This window comes from Protopterus annectens, chromosome 7.part0 (genome assembly GCF_019279795.1).
Source record: "Protopterus annectens isolate FY-2018-M chromosome 7.part0, PAN1.0, whole genome shotgun sequence".
In the NCBI taxonomy this organism is placed as follows: Eukaryota; Metazoa; Chordata; order Ceratodontiformes; family Protopteridae; genus Protopterus; species Protopterus annectens.
In genome coordinates this window covers 1,250,732,564-1,250,751,804 of record NC_056739.1, presented here as the reverse complement: position 1 = coordinate 1,250,751,804, position 19,241 = coordinate 1,250,732,564, and the positions used below count along the sequence as shown (strand labels likewise).

Genomic DNA, 19,241 nt, shown 5'->3' with positions numbered 1-19,241 from the left:
GAACTGAGCTGTCTATAAGTCACCGCAAGAAAACAATCCTTTGAGAAGGAATCAGACAAGACTTCTTAAAAGTAGTCTTGGAATTCCACTCTGTGCTGGAGATCTCTTACCCAACTGACAGATTCTTGACACTTTGAAAAAGACTGCACAAAGATAAACAGGTTGTCTAAATACAGAAAAATGTGAATACCTTAGTCTGCAGTAGGCTATCACAAGAGCCAGATGCTTTGTGAACACCTTTGGAGCAGCACATAGATGAAAAGGTAATGAAGAAAACTGATAATGGAATCCAGACACAGAAAACCTTAACACGTCTGAAATCTGGTTCTATAACAATGTGAACATTATGCAGGTTTTAAATCTAACGTCATTAAAAACTCAAATGGGGAAAAACGATAGCAAGCTGTAATGAGCATCATTTTGAATTTAGGAACTATTCAGAAACTGGTTTAGAAAAGAAAGACCTAGAAATGGTCTCGAAGAATTCTGTTTGTTTCTTTAGCACTGAGAACATCCTGGAATAAAACCCTTCAAATAACTAAGGAGGGGCAGCTTCCACCACCTCCTGAGCAAGCATATGCTGAATGACAGTGTCAAGGGGTGAGGAGGAATCCCTTGAAAGGGAGGGAAGGTACTCCCACTGCCATCTGTAACCTTGAGGAATTACATTCAGAACCAATTTGTCTGAAACCATCCATTACCAAAGAGGGAAATGGGGGTTCAGACTTTAAAGAAGGATTAAAGGACTGGCAGGGTTGGTAGTTGATTGGAAATCCCTCATAGAGTCAGTCATTCAGGCATATTAAACTGTCCTCATTCTGAGGGGGTTCCCAATTTCTTTTTGGAACCTCCCTGTCATTGCTTTTTTTAAACATTTGCTTTCAAGCAGCTTGTTAGGACTGTTTATTTTGCATTTTAAAAAAAAAGTTGTGAAGGGAACATAGAATCCTTTGGCAAACTTAAGGAAGGAGGGCTGAAAAAAATCTGAGAGATCTCTTGAATCAGCTTTCTTTTCTCATTGCATATCTTAATGGCTTCTGCAGCAGAGGATCCAAAAAACTAGATTTCCATCCAATGGAGAATTCAACATCCCATTTCTAACATCCTCTGAGAGGTTTTGATAATGGAGTTGGGCAACTCTCCTCATAACAGTTCTACTGTCAGCAGCCCCGAAGTGGCATCAGCAGATTCATGAGCACACAAGCTGCAGTCACTTGAGACACAGAAGACACCAAGATGCACAAAGAATATTTCTACTCATAAGAAGAAACAGATGACAAAATATTCCTCATATTCTCGTAAAGAGGTGAGCATAAATTTCAATATATGAGCTTGATAGCTGGGAATTCTAAACATTAAAGTGTACAAAATGCATGTGACAGTCATTAAACACTTTCTCCTAGCTTAAATAAATAAGTTTTTGTTTTTTTTCCCTGAATGGAACTTATCTACCCAGAAATGGAACAGTATTAGCAGACTGTCGAACCCCAAAAGCTCACAGAGGATCACTCTCTTCAGCAGCAGGAAAGCTTTGAAGGGGTTGGTGCCCAGCCCTGACTTTCACTTCGCTCAGCTTGAGCTGACTATTTTGGCCATGTAGAAGGTTCCATGAAAGTTTTGGAAGCTGGCCGGCTGCTGAATCCTGCAGGATACAACTCATATATCTTGGACTACTGCTGTAGTGATCCTTATGAAGAACATTGGGTGGGGCATTTTTTTCCCCACTTTTTAAGCTGGTTCTTCTATTTAGATAGATTGTTCTTACTTTCTGCAAGCACCACCACTATATTCTGAGGTTGCACTTATCAAGTCTCCTGCAATTCCACAAGTTATCTGCATTATACCACTATGTTCTTCCCTGTACTGTTACTTCCCATCTTGAAATGTATCTGCCATTAAGTCCTTCGGCAGCTGTCTTATAAAGCAGTTAGACACTGCAGGAGCACTTACATGGGCAGCATGTGGCACACTAGATGACAACTGGCCTTGTCTCATTGAATTAGTCCACTAGTACAGCTCAGCAGCCTTCACTATGTATAACACAACACATCAAGCAGGCAAGCATGGGACCAGATAGTTTTCCCACATACACAGCACTATAATGACTTCTACTAACAGTCACCTGCAGTATCCTGGTAACTGATGCAAGTGATTATAACACTGGTGTGTACCGATAAAATGCTCCTTGGTCATAAGCACTCTACTACCTGTGGCAAGCACAACTGTAGCTTGTTACTTCTGTTCAGTTACTTAGCTAGCCTTGACATGTGCACTTCATGGCTTAAGTTCAAGAACAAAATGCAAAGTGGGACAGCCTTTTTGAAAAATACATTAGAAGAGGGTTTTACCTGAATGTATCTTCTGGACTTGATTCCAGCCAGCAGAGCATCCACTGAGAGATGTTCAGGGTATTCTTTGCCCAACGCCGCCTTGCTTTCAGCATCCCGCAGCCTCAAAGACTGAATGATTGAGTCATATAGTTCATGAGCAGCTGTAAGATCAGGGCAAAAGTCTTCCAAGTAATCCTTAAAATATAGCAAAATCAAGTCAATGCACAAAGACAAAGGTTATACTTACAAAACAAAAATGTACAGCTCAACAAGTTTTTTGCAGCTCTAAGTTCCATGGTGACACCTTCTATTACGTTTCCTTTTCGGTAACTCAAATAGGTTTCGCATTTTACAAATACTCCACAATACGTACGTTGACAAAATATCTTTGTAAACTTTACATTTCTTTTTTATTCTTCATGAATGGCCTTGCCTAGCTGGAGACAGATTTGAAGCAGTCTGTTTTTACTTCATTCTTCAATAAAACCATCAGCTACATTCTTGCCTTAACAGCTGATCTATGAATGCATATCTGACTACTCTCTTTGGTTGTATTCATCCTTTCTACCACAAATAATTCAGTATCTTTTCATTAGTAGCTCCATTGCTTGGGATGGCCTTACTTGTGTGATGACATATGTAACATACTGGTTACATATGCACACTCTGCTCCCATGCATAACCGATTTACCCTCTAGTCATTAGCAAACAACTTCCTGCAAATTAAGAAAGAACAATGAACACTTAGTACCACTATCTCTAACATGTGATATAGCGGGAGCTCCAGCAGCCACGGATGGCTAAAGAGGATCCAAACCCACAGTGTGATGACAGAAAAATGTTTAAAGCGTTTGACTGCATGTAACCTTTTATACAGCTCTCCTCAAGCCTCCCCTGCAGTAAGAGCTTGTGGAAGGTGTCTCGACGTTTTGAGAAGCTGGCTGGTGGTCATATACAAGGCAGGATATAACCCATTTATTTTTGGCTACTGCAATGATCATTATGTTGAGCATCTTCTGTATCCAAAGGTGTTACCATCGCTCTCTAGTCCTCTTTTATTAGGTCCACAATAGAATACAGTGCTCCCTTCAGCACGAACCTGTAAAAAATATATGATCCAACTTCAAAAAAAGAAAATATTTCCTCACTAAGAAAATCAACAGTCTTGAAGTTCCATGAGTTATGTGGAACGTCTTAATGCTCCATCTGCCTTTTCCATCTCATATACAAGCGTACAGGCTGGGACGGCTGTGGTGGTGCAGTGGTTAGCATTGCTGCCTCACAGCAAGAGGTTCTCAGGTTCGATTCTCGGCTGGGGTGCCTTCTGTGCAGAGTCTGCATAACCTCCAGCTGGTCGTGTGGGTTTCCTCCCACATCCCAAAGACATGCTGTAGGTGGATTGGACACTCTAAATTGGCCCATAGGTGTGAGTGTGTGCATGTGTGTGCCTTCTGTGGAAGGGTGGGTGGTGCCGGGCTGGCAACTCAACACCGTAAAACTCCACTGCCAATAGTTCTGCGGACTGTTGTTCCACTGTGGCGACCCCTAACAGGGATAAGCCGAAAGGAGATGATGACACAAGCATACGGGGTGACTTCTGTTGAGCCTAAACTGCCTCAAATGTCTCAATCTATTGAGCCTTCTATACACTCATAAAGCCTGCAACACCATGAACATCTGGCACAAGAGTCCTAAACCTGAATCACCGTATAAACAGCATGATTGTAACCATTTGAAATGTTGGGACCCACTTCAGAAAGTCCTGGAACATGGAAACTGAATGGCAGAAAAAAAAATGCACTTGTATATACCAAGTCTGAAATGGCCATTTCTCAGAATTTTTTCTTTTCTCTGAGCTACGTCAGTCTCTGCGATGGTATATATAAAAGTTTGGGGGTTGTGAGGGGCTGCAGGGGGACTCAGCCCCTGCAAAAATCATGTCATAACCAACAAATACCTCCTATATAAACATATAAAACATAGCCTGTGGGACACATTTGGGTTGCATGGCTAGGCTTAAAAGGCCTTAGCAGTCGTTAGTCTAGTGTACATCTATGAACCTATGAAGAGCTATGTTTGATATTCACTCTTCTCCTATATTTTCATTTTTTTTTTTCGGTGAGTCAATACTCACAGTGCAGACATTTCAATAGGGCGTCCAGCATGATGGATCTCTCTCCTCAGAACCCCCTTTTAATTCCACAAAGTAGCTCCCCAACCCTTTTCAGACATGACATAGATCTGTTGATGGATAAATGCAAATTCACTCCATGCCTGACACTTCAATCCCTTATGTAAAGGAGTAGCAAAGAGTGGGATTTGTAGTGGCTAGGCTATAAATTAACTACCCACTCGACTACTTTAAAATAAGCTATGAACAGATTTATAGGGAAAACAAAGGAAGATAAAATGGATTAATTGTGCCATGTGTCAATATGGCATTTTCTGCTTTGAGATTTAAATGGTTCTGAATCAGCAACTAAGAAACAGGGAAATCAAACCCATGCAGTCCTCTAAAGCAGTAAATTCAAGTGGGATAGCTTAATATCGCAACAAACTCATTGCCAGTACACATCTTTTGCCATACTGACTTCTCTTAGCAGCATATACATCACTGAAAAATAAAGGGGTCAGAATGGGGGGGGGCCTTGAGACACCCTAGATTCCAAGGGGAAGGATCAGGATGGGCTAACAATGGAAATTACCCAGTGAAGAAGTATGTCTGTAAAACCAAGGTAATATTTCAGGCACTCAAAAGATCCCATGATCTTTGGTTTCAAAAGCCATGGAGAGATCCAGGAGCCTTTGATCCCCTGCTATCACCAGATCACTAACCACTGAATATGTGTAGTCTCAGTAGTGTACCAGGGTCTACTTTATATCATCGAAAAATCAAAAATTTGAGCGCTGACATCAGCGAAAATGCAGAATGTCGAAATAAATTTTTTTGGATCGCAGTACAGTGGAGATCGGGATATTTACCCTTTCCTCACTGTAGTGCTATCTCGGAGATGGAATATATATTTAGTGGGGGGTGTGGGGTAACGATTTTGACATTCTGCATTTTCGCTGATGTCAGCACTCGAGATTTTGATTTTTCAATGATATAAAGTAAACCCATGTACTAGGGCTAAACACAGAATGAGAACAGTCTAGGAGACCAATGAATATTAAGTAAGAACACACCTGTACATATCCTACCTTTTCAGTAATATTCTCAGTAAAAAGGAGGTTAGAGACAGAGTAGTGTTTCGTCCAGATGTCAGGATCTAGTGTTGGCATTTTAAGGAATGAGGTGTTCAAAGCCTCTTTTAAAAGGGGAGTGGAAACATCTCTATCCTCAAACAGATCTATCTGGAAAACCAATGGCCCCTAATAACTTAAAGCCAAGAAGTTAAAAATCTTGTGTGATCAGTTTCCAAATTACAGCCAAAGAGCTGAGAAAGTCCTCAGGACATCATCATAGTGTGCAACTGAGCTCAGCCCAACAAAGATCTGATAAACCTGTATATAAAGCTAAAGAGACTAAAAACATTTTACTGCTTTTACCTTACTATCCATATCCATAAACAAAAGGTTTTGGTTTCTCACTTTTTGTATTATCTATTCTTTAGTCTCTTCTCTTTAGCTGCCATAAAGTACAGTTTTGTACCTACCATAAATGTAGATGTCCGAACTGGATAGCATCTGCAGTCATAACAAATGGGTTGTCCTGTCGTCAGGCAGCCCTTCGGTCGGCCGGATTCCAAAGTCTGGGTCCGGCTTCGGCTGATGTCGCACTTCACCCGACGTCATCTCTGCTGGTCTTCGGGTATAAAGGCATCAGCCGACGCCATTTTCCTCAGTGTTTCTTGCCCCAGATGCCAGTTGCCCTCTTGGAAGGCTAAATTTTGGATAAATGCCAATGTTTCCAAAAAGATAGAAGGCAAACACAAAAAATAAGCATGTATGTACATATATACAAACAAATACACCATAAGAGACCCCCCCCCCAGCTAGCTATTTGGAGGGTAAATACCCTAGGAGTACCACAGAGGGGAAGGAGGGAGGGTAATCCTGACTGCAGATGCTATCCAGTTCGGACATCTACATTTATGGTAGGTACAAAACTGTACTATGTCCTTCATGGATGCATCTGCAGTCATAACAAATGGGTAGAATACCATAGCCAACTAGGGGAGGAGGAAGAAAAGGTTATGGTGTGGTTAGGATCCCTTGCAGTACAGCAGTGGCAAACCCTGCTCGGGATCTAGAATACAGAGGTAAATTATAATGCTTGGCAAATGTATGCACGGAGGTCCAAGTAGCCGCCTCAATAATGTCCTTGGTTGCCACTCCTCGTAAGAAAGCTGTGGTAGTGGCTGTAGCCCTTGTAGAATGAGGCCTTATGTTCTGTGGAATTGGTTTTCCATGGTAGGAGTAACAGAATCTTATGCAATTTCCTATCCATTTGGAGATTGTCTGTTTGGAAATTGCTTTTCCTTCCCTTCCTGTTGCATAGGCTACAAAAAGCTGGTCAGTTTTTCTGTTACTTTTGGTTCTGTCCAGGTAGTAGCGTAGCTGTCTATGTACATCCAAGGTATGCAGCATTCTTTCCCCTCTGTTTTGTGGATTGGGGAAGAAGGTAGGTAGGTGGATTGCCTGGTTTGAAGACACTCTGGATACTACCTTAGGCATAAATGTAGGATTAGTTCTCATGGACACCCTATCTTGATGGAAGATTAGGAAGGGTTGTACTGCCATTAAGGCCTGTAGTTCAGAAACCCTCCTTGCTGAGGTAATTGCCAGTAGGAAAGCAGTTTTCCATGACAGGTGCTGTAGATCTGCTGTTGCTGCTGGTTCAAACGGAGGGAGTGTCAACTTTTCTAGCACAAAGTTCAAGTCCCATGCTGGTAATGGTGGTTTCCTAGGAGGTTTTACATTCTTGATCCCTCTGAGGAACTGCCTGAGTACAGGATGTGAAAAGACAGGTGGATCAAAGCTGTATTCTGCTGAAATAGCTGATGCATGTATCTTGATGGAGGAATAGGACAGGCCTGTATGTAGAAGCTCTGCCAAATACTCCAGAATGTTAGCAATATCTATATTCGACACATCTTTTCCTCTTTCAGCACTCCAAATGACAAACCTTTTCCATTTTCCTGCATAGTTCCTTCTTGTTGAAGGTCTGCGGGCTTCAAGGATAATGTCTTTAACCCTTTGGGAAAGATCTGGATTAGTTGCTGCTATGTGATGTTCCAGGCAGTCAGTTGCAAAGTTTTTAGGTTTGGATGCATGATGCTGTAGTTGTTCTGAGTTAACATCAAAGGCATCAGGGCATTGACCACATTTTCTCCTGAGACATGCTCCTCAGCAATGGGTACCAGTGTTGTCTTGGCCAGTTCGGAGCTATCAGGATTATCCTTGGACGTTCCTCTTTGATTTTCAGTAATACCTTGTGTATCAAGGGAAGAGGTGGAAATGCATATGCTGTCAGACCTTTCCAGCTGAAGGAGAGCGAATCCACCTTCCATGCAAGTGGGTGGAATGTCCTTGTGCAGAATTTTTGAGCTGGTGATTGAGAGGGAAGCGAATAGATCTATTTGTGGCATTCCCCATTTCTTTGTGATGGTCTTGAAGATGTCCGGTGTAGCATCCATTCGTGAGCATCCGAGGTGGTTCTGCTTAACATGTCTGCTAGGGTGTTCTCTTTTCCCGGTACAAATATTGCCTGTAACTGGATGTTGTAGCTGAGTGCCAGATTCCAAAGGTCCAAAGTCATTCTGCATAGGGGGTATGAATGAGTGCCTCCCTGTTTGTTGATGTACCACATGACTGTGGTGTTGTCTGTCCTTATCATCAAATGGCCTTCTTTGAGGAATGGTCTGAATTTTGGATTGCCAGTTTTACTGCCAGCATTTCTTTTGGTTTATGTGCAGGTGCAGCTGGTCCTGAGTCCACAATCCTTGTACGCATTTGTCCAGCATGTGCTCCCCCCATCCTAGGTCTGAGGCGTCTGTTGTGATGGTTTGGCTTGTTTGAAAGTTGTGGAAGGGTAGGCCTGGGTTTGACTGGCATGCTTGAGCCCACCATAGGAACTCCTGTTTTAGGCATGGGATTAGTGGTATTTCTGCTTCTAGGCTGTGCCTGTGTTGAGACCATAAATTCTTTAGGTACCACTGTAGTTTTCTCATATGCAGTCTGGCATGTGGGACCAAGATTATGCATGATGCCATGAAGCCCAAGGCCTGCAGAACTTTTCTTGCTGTTAGTTTGTTCTGTTTTGTTAATGCCAAGAAGTAAAGAGGGAGTTCTTTTTGTTTTTCTGCAGTTAGGAATGCCATTTGTTTTACTGTGTCCAATTCCGCGCCCAAGAATGTTCTTGTTTGGGATGGTATCAGCCTTGACTTTTGTAAATTGACTGTGTATCCCAGGGCTTGTAGCAAGTAAATGACCCTTTGTAAATCTGTTGTCAGCTTGCTTTTGTTGTCCGCTTGTAGCAGGCAGTCATCCAGGTATGGATAAATTTGGATTCCCTGTAGTCTGCAGTGAGCGATTACTGATGCCAGGCATTTTGTGAATACTTTGGGCGCAGTAGATAAGCCAAAGGGCAATGCTGAGAATTGATAATGCTCTGATCCTGCAAGAAATCTGAGGTATCTTCTGCAATTTGGTCGAATGGGGACGTGCAGGAATGCCTCCTTGAGATCTAGAGTTACCAGCCAACACTCCTTGCCCAGCATGGGAAGAAGTTGTTGTAGGGTCAGCATTTTGAATTTTGGGACAATGATATATGTGTTTAAGATGGACAGGTCGAGAATAGGTCTCCAACTTTTGAATTGATAATGCTCTGATCCTGCAAGAAATCTGAGGTATCTTCTGCAATTTGGTCGAATGGGGACGTGCAGGAATGCCTCCTTGAGATCTAGAGTTACCAGCCAACACTCCTTGCCCAGCATGGGAAGAAGTTGTTGTAGGGTCAGCATTTTGAATTTTGGGACAATGATATATGTGTTTAAGATGGACAGGTCGAGAATAGGTCTCCAACTTTTTTCTTTTCTTGGTACTAGGAAGAGTCTGGAATAGAATCCTTTGCCCTGTTCTGTTATTGGTACTCTTTCCACAGCTCTCATCTTTGTTAATTCCGTTATCTGCTGTAGAGCTTCTATTTTTTGATTTGGAGGCAGGTTTGGCATTCCTCTTTTTACTGGTAAGATGTGGAAGTGGAACCGGTAGCCTTGGTTTATGGTTTGCAAAATCCACTTGTCTTTTGTGATATAGTGCCAATTTTTCGAAAATAAGGCTAATTTTCCGCCTAATGGTGCTGCTATTTGCTCCCTGGTAGGCGGAGTTAGAGCCAAGTCACTGTGATTGTCCTGTTGCAGTGGTAGTGGTTGTGTCTGTGCCTCTGTTATTACCTTGTCACTGTCGTCCTCTGTAGGCACCTCCTCTGGATTGATTTCTGCCTCTGGAGCGTCTATTCCTGCCCCTTTGGGATCTTGTGGAGTCAGGAAAGGACCAATTTTTGGCAGGCCAGTTCCTGCTGAACCTGTAAGAAATCTTTAACTGTTTGTACAGATTTTGCCTTTTCTTCCATTTTCTTCATTACCTGCTGGGCAGGTGTACCAAATAAACTGGCCTTATCCATAGGAGCATCTAATAGCTTAGCTTTAACATGATCCGGTAAGACCTGCTCTTTCAACCATGCATGTCTTCTTATCACTGTGCCAGTCATGGCTGATCTAAATGAAGCCTCCAGTGCATCATAGCCACATTTTAAGGAATGGTTACTAACCTGTTGTATGTTATTCACCATTTCTAATACATATTTCTTATCTATAGATTCATCAGAGGATATTTTTTTAGTTAACTGATCAAGCATAAACTCTTGGTATTGGATCATGTGAAACTGACAGTTTAAAGCTCTAGCTGAGAGAGTAGCAGAGGTGTAAACTTTTTTCCCCATCTGTCCAAGGACCTGGATTCCCTTTCTGAAGGAATAGGGTTTTGCTGTGGTCGAGGCTACTGCCTTAGGCCCCTGGGAAATAGTTTCGGGGTCTGCCAGTGGGGCCTTGTATAGGTGGTGATGAGTGTCTGGAACCCTGTAAAATCTATCAGGTTTGGCAGGGGCTGGAGGTAAAGAATCAGGAGCAGTGCAGACATCATTAAATGCATCATCCACAACAGGCAAAACAGGAGGTATAGCTAAGGGCCTATGTTGTGGTAAATGCAGAAAAGTCCTAAGCCTTTTTCTTGAATCTGAGAAATCTTGTCCCTGCCATTGAAATTGTTCTCTCATGGCATGTAAGGTTTCCCCAAAGGAAAATTCCTCTGGTGGAGAGGCAGCTGGAATGGATTCTTCAGCATCGGGGGGGTCTAGCAGCACCACGTGCTGGGGTAGAAACATCCAAAGGGATGGTGTCTGATAACTCACTAGAAACCACAGTTGTAGGCAAAATTTCTGAGGCCGATTCAGGTAAGGTAGCAGGAGCCTCAGTAGTAGCCATGGATTCGGCTGAAGATTGACCAGTTTTCTCGGTTTCGGCTGAAACCGAGACACTCGCGGCTTGCTTAACCGTGGTTTCGGCCGAAACTGCGTCATGAAAGTGTCGGTCTTTTTCCTTGCGTTTTTAACAATTTGGGTAGTCGGAGGATCCGACGGCATAATGTAAGCAAAGTCTGAGCCGAAAAACTGTTCAGCAAACTCCGACCGACGCCTTAGCGTTCGTCGGTTGAAGGAAGCGCAGGCGAACAGGCTGCTACGTCGTGGTCTGGGCCTAAGCAAGGCAGACAATAAGAGTGGAAATCTTTATGAGGTATTTGTTTCCCACAAGTTAAACAGTTATTGACTTTTTCTGACATCGGCTGAGGCAAGAAAGAGTCCCCAACGGGGTACTTAGCTTTTAGAAGTCTTCGAAGTAGTATTCGGTAGTAGTAATCTCTGGATCTGACCGACCGGCACTTGCGAACAGCTTCTGCTTCGGGCGCCACGCGGCAAGAAAGACTCAGGAAAATGGCGTCGGTTGATGCCTTTATACCCGAAGACCAGCAGAGATGACGTCGGGTAAAGTGCGACATCAGCCGAAGCCGGACCCAGACTTTGGAATCCGGCCGACCGAAGGGCTGCCTGACGACAGGACAACCCATTTGTTATGACTGCAGATGCATCCATGAAGGACATCAGAAGCCTTTTTAATCCATATTTTTAAATACTTCACCTTACTTTGTCCCCATAAATATGGGGTATTGCTGAAGCAAGTCATGTGTGGGTACATAATTTACAGGTATAGCCTTTGTTTTATCTTCATTAATTTTATATCCCGAAAAGACTTAAAACTGTATCAAAATGTTCCACAACACTGACATGCCCTTATCTGTACTTATCAGGTTGTTGCTGTTGTTGATGTTGTGTCTTTTGGCTTTTCCCGGTTAGGTATCAGGTACAAAATAATATCATCTGCAGATAACACCAACTTTTCTTGATTACCATACCAATTATATCTTTGAATTTCTGAGTCCCTCATTTTCTTTACCAATAGCTCTAAATACAAAAAAATCAATAAAAGGGAAAGAGGAAATCCCTGCCTGGTTCCTCTGTTCAATAATAACTTAACAGAGAAGAACCCTCCTACTTTAATTTTTGCGTCCGATCCTTCATATACCCTCCTAATTAACCTTATTATTGTATCAAGGAATGTAAATGCTTCCATTGCCCTAGTTAAAAAAAATCCCACCTTATTCTACTGAATACTTTCTCTGAATCAAGACCCACCACCAACAGTGGTATTTTCTTATATTCTGCTTCCTTCTGGATCATCAGTGTTCTATTAATGCTGTCAAATGTTTGCCTCCTCACTACAAAACCACACTGACCCATACTTTTCAGTTTTGGCAACCATTGTCATTCTTTTTAGCTAGTACAGACATATACAGTTTATAATCATTGTTTAAAATAGAAACAGGTCTATATGAAGCTTGGTCTAATGGAACTTAACTGTTCAAGTATTACAGTCACTACAGCTTTCTTCCAAGACATCAGTGTTTCCGCCCTCATTTTACAATACTGTTAAACAAAACCTTCTAGATCTTTATCACTATCTTCTCTCCTAACATCCACAGAAATACCATCTGTTCCTGAAGACTTTCCTGAAGATCGATTATATATCATTTTCATCTCATCTCCTCCTCTCTTAACTGTTAATTGTCTAACCTTGTCATAATTAAGCCTTCCATAAATGTTTCCATTTGTGATCTTTCTTGATTTCCACATTTCTTTGCTTTATACAAATTTTCCGAAATATCTCTTAACACCATTACAGGATCTCTGGTTGTTTTTCTTGTCACACGCACCTAAATTTGTCTACAACTCTTTTGACTTTCTGTTGCCTAAGTCATTGTGCTAAATGTTTTTGCATTCTAGAGTAGTTATTAAAAAACAGTTTCTCAACAGCAAACTTTCTGAACTTGTGCTCATTATCCCATTATTAATCCCTTATTTTTCTTTAGCACTTTCCAATTTCTCCTCTGCTATTTTTTGATATTCCCCTACTTCTGCAATACTTCAGCCATTGTCAACCCCTCTAAATAATTCCTGGATAGAGTCAACTGCTGATCCTTAAGTCCTTTCTCACAAGGCAGATATCAGAGAGCCTCGATTAAGTCTGTGATCCTCCTTTATATCTTTTTGATGTGAACAAAAAAGAAGTTATGTACTCACCATAACGTTCCATCTGAGTAGCTAGACTTCATTTGTCAGCAACCTGTGGGTTCCAGATCTGACACGGATCCCAGCCGGCAGCTTACCAAGCTAAAGATCCAAGCTCTTCCCCCTTACCCATACTACCCTGCAACCTCATTCCAATCCTCAGATCGAGTTTCCCACCTAACAATGTGACACCTAACAACCTAAGCCAAAAAAAACCTGACCTGAACTCATACATCAAGCTCGACATATACAGGACATTGAGCCCAAAAAGACAAAAAAATAGCAAGGTCACGGGGAAGGAGGGAGGGAAGGTTGTTGACAAATGAAGTCTAACTACTCAGATGGAATGTTATGGGGAGTACATAACTTCTTTATCTGAAGTAGTTAACTTCATTTGATCATCAACCTGTGGGACAGAGTCTCCAGCTACCAGAATCTTGGGAGGCCCTTAAGGAAGGATATTCCGGAGCACTGCAGAGCCAAAGGAAGCCCTTCCTCTAGACACCAAATCTAGTTTATAATGAGTAATGAAGGTGTGAGAGGAAGCCCAGGTAGCAGCCAAACAGATATCGTCCAGGGAAACTCTAGACCAGAATGCAGCTGAAGTAGCCATAGAACGGGTAGAGTGAGAATGCACCCCTTCTGGGGCTGGCAATCTAAGTTCTTTATAAGCCTGCAAAATGCAAAGCGAAATCCATTTAGCGATAGTCACTTTTGAAACTGGTTTTCCCAGAAATGGTTTAGCAAAAGAAACAAAAAGCTGATCAGATTTACAGAAAGGTTTGGACCTATGCAAATAAAAATGTAACTGCCTGTGCAGCACGTCAAGCAAATGAAGTTTATATTCTCCATTATTTTGAAAATTAGGGAAGAATACAGGCAAATTAATCGACTGATTAATATTTGACTCCAAAGCAACTTTAGGCAGAAAGGACGGGTTAGTCCTGAGAGATACTCTATCCTTGTGAAACACTAGGTAAGGCGGTTTCATACACAGGGCTTGAAGTTCCGACACTCTCCTGGCTGAAGTAATAGCCACCAGGAAGGCCGTTTTCCATGATAAGAATTTGAAGTCAACTGATGCTGCAGGTTCGAATGGGGGTGCGACCAAAGCCTGAAGGACCAAAGTCAGATCCCAAAGTGTAGAAGGATTCTTAATAGGAGGCCTCAGAAGAAAAGCACCTTTCAAAAAGGTCTTGCAAATTCTGGCAGCAGCTAGGGAGCCTGAATTTTCCCCAACATGAAAATGGGAAATAGCTGCCAGCTGTACTTTCACTGTGGAAGAGCTAGCTCCTTGTTGGAAAATATGAAACAAAATGTCTAACACCACTGAAACTGGAGCGGTAAAAGGATCCAGATTTCTCTCTGAAGCCCAAATGGAAAAACGTTTTCACTTACTATTGTAGAGTTTCCTGGTAGAGGACTTATTTGCTGCTATCAGGATGGATTTAAGGGGGGAAGAGATACCGGAAGTCCTAGCAATGAATGGAACTAGAGTAACCAAGCTGTGAGCTTGAGGCTGTCCAGATTCGGGGGAGCAATTCCCGAGGGATGATGAATAAGATCTGGAATGGGATCCAAGATCCAGAGCGGAGCTAGGAGATGAGACCACAGTCAAGGGAACCAAACTTGACAAGGCCAGAACGGTGCTATGAGGATAACTCTACTCCCCAACTGACGAACTTTCTGTAAAAACTTTGCCATGAGAGGAAGCGGGGAATACGCATAAAGAAGGCCAGGTGGCCAAACATGGACAAGAGCGTCTCTGGGAGCTTCCCCCATCGGGGGAATTAGAGCAAAAAACTCGCTGCACTTCGTGTTGGACGGCGATGCAAAGAGATCGCAGCAAGGCTGACCCCACTTGAGGAAGATCTGGTCTGCAACATAAGGGTTCAGAGACCACTCGTAAGGTGAAAGGATAGTCCTGCTCAATTTGTTTGCCAAGATGTTGGACCAACCCGGAATGTGCGTTGCTATCAGAAAATGGTTGGTGGAGATCGCCCATTCCCATACTCTCATGGCCTCTTGACAAAGTGGATAACACCTGGTTCCCCCCTGTTTGTTGATGTACCAGACCACTGACATGTTGTCTGATTGGATAGCAATAGTTCCCAGAGAAAGAGAGGCATGAAGGGCCTGCAACGCTAAAAGGACCGCTCTCATTTCTAGAACATTTATATGCAGAACGTTCTCGTTCTGAGTCCACCTGCCTTGGACAGTCCTGCCCGAGCAGTGCCCCCCCCCCAAGTGGGAGGTGTCCGTGGTCACCGTGGCTTGTGGCTGAGGTGCAACAAAAGGGTGTCCTTCTTGCAATTCCTGGGATTGAAGCCACCACGTGAGAGACTTCTTGCACACTCTGCTCTTAGGGTTCGGAAAGTCTAGAGACTGATGTAGTAGAGGCCACTGAACCTGTAATGTCCACTGTAAAACTCTCATATGCAGATGAGCACAAGGAATGAGGTTTATTAGCTGCTGCCATGGACCCTAGGGCTGTCAGGACTAACTCCGCTGGTGGTGCAGGGGATTGAAGGAGCGCCAATAGATGCAGAGCCAGACTGTGAAGTCTGTCTGGAGTCAAAAATATCCTGGCCTCAAGCGAGTCCGTTCTCGCTTCTATGAAATCTAGAATTTGAACAGGTTGGAGGGAAGACTTCTTGAAATTTATCGTGATCTCCAGCCGGGTAGAAAACTAAAGGAAGAAATCCCTGGCTAGTACAAGTTGATGTCTGGTGGAGGCAGTGAGAAGCCAGTCATCCAGATACGGAAAGACCCGAATGCCCTGAAGCCTCAGGTGGGCTGCTACAACTGCCATGACCTTGGTAAACACCCTTGGGGCTGTGGTGAGACCAAAGGGTAGGACCCTGAACTGGTAATGACTGGCTCCTAGCCGAAAGCGGAGGAACTGCCTGGATCACCTGTCCATCCGAATAGGATAGTACGCATCCTTGAGGTCTATCGAACACATCCAGTCTTCCTCCTGCAAAAAGGGCAGGATGGATTATAGAGTGACCATCCGGAACTTTTCCTTGGCAACGGACAGGTTCATCACAGATAGGTCGAGAATCAGCCTCAAGTCCCCCATCTTTTTTGGCATCAAAAAGAACCTGGAATAGATGCCTGATCTGGACTGGTCTGGGGGCACCGGCTGGATTGCTCTTTTTTTCTAGCAGCTTTCTTATCTCCAAAGCTGCACTCTCCCTTTGAGCGGGTGGGACGTCCGGGAGGAGTCTTGTACAAGGTGGTTTGTTTATGAAGTGAATTGAATAACCTCTGGATATTATTTGAAGCACCCAGCGATCTGATGTGATGGACTTCCATTGGGCTAGGTGCCTCGAGAAACACCCCCCCCCCCAACTGCCTCCAGAGAGGAGCAGTTGGGCAACCCCTCAGGGCTGCAGTGCGGGTTGATTGGAAAAAGGTTCCTGTGACTCGAAGTTTTTCGGTCCCCCTCTGCCTCTGGGCCGGCGTCCACCTTGTCCCCCTCTGCCTCTGGGGTAGAAGGAGTCCTGAGTGTTCTGGGACTGCTGAGATTTCCAGAACCACAGCTTCTTTTGCCCCCGATGGTTTCTGGAGAAGAACCTTCAAGGGTTAGAGAAGCAGATCTCAATGCCTGACAGTGTTTTCCCATCCTTCTCACTCTGGACAAGCATATCTTGGACGATCATCCTGAACAGGGTCGAACCGTCAAAAGGGGCGTTAGTGAAGGACGCCTTGAAAGGTTCCAAAAAATCACAAAGCCGGAGCCAAGCATGACGCCTCATGGCAATACCGGACCTGGCTGCCCTAGCGGCTCCCTCGGTGACATGAGAGAGTAAACGCATGGACGTATTTGACACAGATTTGAGAGTAGCCATACGAGCCGAGAAAGTCCATTTATTCTCGGCCAAAATGGACTCCGGGGGAGACTCAGCGTACTCTTTTGACAAGGTTGTGCTGCAGTCTGATTACGTGGGCCATGTAATTCAGAGCCCTTATAGCAAAGGTAGCTGAAGCAAAAGTCCGCTTTCCAAGACGATCCATCGCCCTGGACTCCATGTCCGGGGGATAGACCGAGGAACTTTCCTGGGTGAGTTCCTTTTTGGTTGTTGCCGCCACCACCATGGCATCAAATGGGGAACCCTTACTCCAAGTGGCTTTGTCTGCAGGAAGACTCAGTACATTATCGGGCCGTCTGGGTACTGGCTCCACAGTGTCCGGTTCCTTCCAGGCACTGGTAGTGATAAGGTCCACCAGAGAGTCGGCCGGGGGGGCACCCAAGAGGTAGATGGGCCTGTATCGAACGCCTCCAGAAATACTGACTCGTCCGAGGTAGGTTTTTAGGCAGACCAACCCTCCTTCTGGCGAAGAATTTCCATATTGTCTCCAAAGGAGACGTCTTTGGGGGGGGGGCTGATCTAGGGGAATATACCCCTTTCTCCAAGTCAGTATCTTCCGTGAGGGACTCAGGGGAGTCCATGTGCCTCCTCTTGCACGGGCATTTGCGAGGGACCTCCTCAGGAGGACTCTCCGTGGAGGGCACGCAAACAGTCTCATATTCCTCAAGGGGAATTGCCTGGGGCGTACCGGATACAGGCTGTCCCTGGGAGGACTGGATGATGGAAGATATGTAGTTATTCACACAAAAAGGGCACACACCGAAAGAGCGAGTAGAGACCTAACTAACCTCCTGGAGCTCAGAAATTTCTTACTGGCGAAGCTGCGGCAAATGTGATCTGGGGATTGGAAGGCGGTTGCAGGGTAGTATGGGTAAGGGGGAAGAGCTTGGAGCTCAGATCTTTAGCTTGGTAAGCTGCCGGCTCGAATCTGGAACCCACAGGTTGATGATCAAATGAAGTTAACTACTTCAGATACACTGTTTGTGTGTGAGGAATGGTGACACCCAATGTACAGTCTTACGTACACCTGTACAACACCCTATACCTTCTTCAGGCTATGAAAAACCCTCTTATGTGCTTCAGGATCCCAACAACCCTCACCACTGCCATCTTGCTGCTCATATCTTTGCCATCTTAAGGCCTGTCAGGACTCCTACTGCACTACTATTTCTGCACGCCATTTTGTAATATTCTATATCAAAGCTGAACTGCCACAACACCCCCTCCCCTCCAGATTTCTAATTTCTGCAGTTTCCTCCTCGTTTTTCCATGCAGTGTACATTATGGTTCAGGACACCTCAACTGATGTGAAACTAGTAAACAGGCAAAACAAATGAATGACTGAAATAAACATTTTTTGTCCTTTCCCTATTCTAGGGTGAAACAGACACAGAGGTCACCTATCAAATGAAAACTTTGGTAACTTCAGATGGAGCTATGCATCTCACTGTTTGGGAATGGAATATCAGCTGATGTCGTCTTGGTACCTATAAATATATATATATATATATATATATATATATATATATATATATATATATATATATAAAGTTATATACTTACCACAACGTTCCATGTGCGTTGTCCATCTCCTCCTTTATTCTCACTTGTGGATGGATCCAATCCATCAGATCTGTTTCGGCCTTTTAGAAAAGCTTGAGGCCTTCAGCAAAGCGGGTTCCTATTACCAGATTGAAAGACCGTAATCGTGAATACGAAAAGTGTGACACATATTGCGTGAAATACAGAAACGCTGAACATCCAAAACAGCGAAAATTTAAATGTCGAAGTGTAATGGTTGGCCCATCTGTGGTATAGCTCCGTAAGGTAAGTGTGCGATAGATGGGACTTTAGGGTTAGGATGTGGGTTAAGGTAAGTGAATAGATAGGTAATGTATGTAAGATTTAGTGTAGTGTTAGAAGTAGGGTTTTATTTAACTGCACGTATGTGTATTATTTTTTTTGGGTGTATGTCTGTAGGGGAAGTGTGCGGTAGTTACGGACCTTAGGGTTAGGGAGGGGTTAAGGATAGTTCATAGTTAGTTGTGTATGTGGGGTTTAGTGTAGGGTTAGAAGTAGGGTTTTTGTGCTTTACTTTAGGTTAGAAGTAGGGTTTGGACAGTGTATGTATGTGGTTTATTTATTTTGTTTGGGTAGGTAGTATGTAGCGGGTGGTGGAGTTGGCCGACTATGACAGTTCGATATTTTATTTTTCACTGTTTAGTGCATTCGGGATTTTCACGGTTCGCGTTACAGGTGTCAACGTTTAGGTATTCGCGTAAAGGGTTTTTCGATTTGCTAATACAGACCCCAGCAAAGCTTGTGGGCATTCTACATTACCCATAATGGAGT

The 19,241-nt window shown here is 43.7% G+C and overlaps 1 protein-coding gene across 1 annotated transcript in view; it reads right to left on the bottom strand.

Moving 5' to 3' along the window:
* The window catches only part of DIS3L (DIS3 like exosome 3'-5' exoribonuclease), an 830,646-nt gene that overhangs the window by 467,519 nt on the left and 343,886 nt on the right, over positions 1 to 19,241 (bottom strand). Inside the window, 1 exon segment of the mRNA XM_044077862.1 lies at positions 2,349 to 2,525. Within this exon segment, the coding sequence (XP_043933797.1) occupies positions 2,349 to 2,525 (177 nt within the window).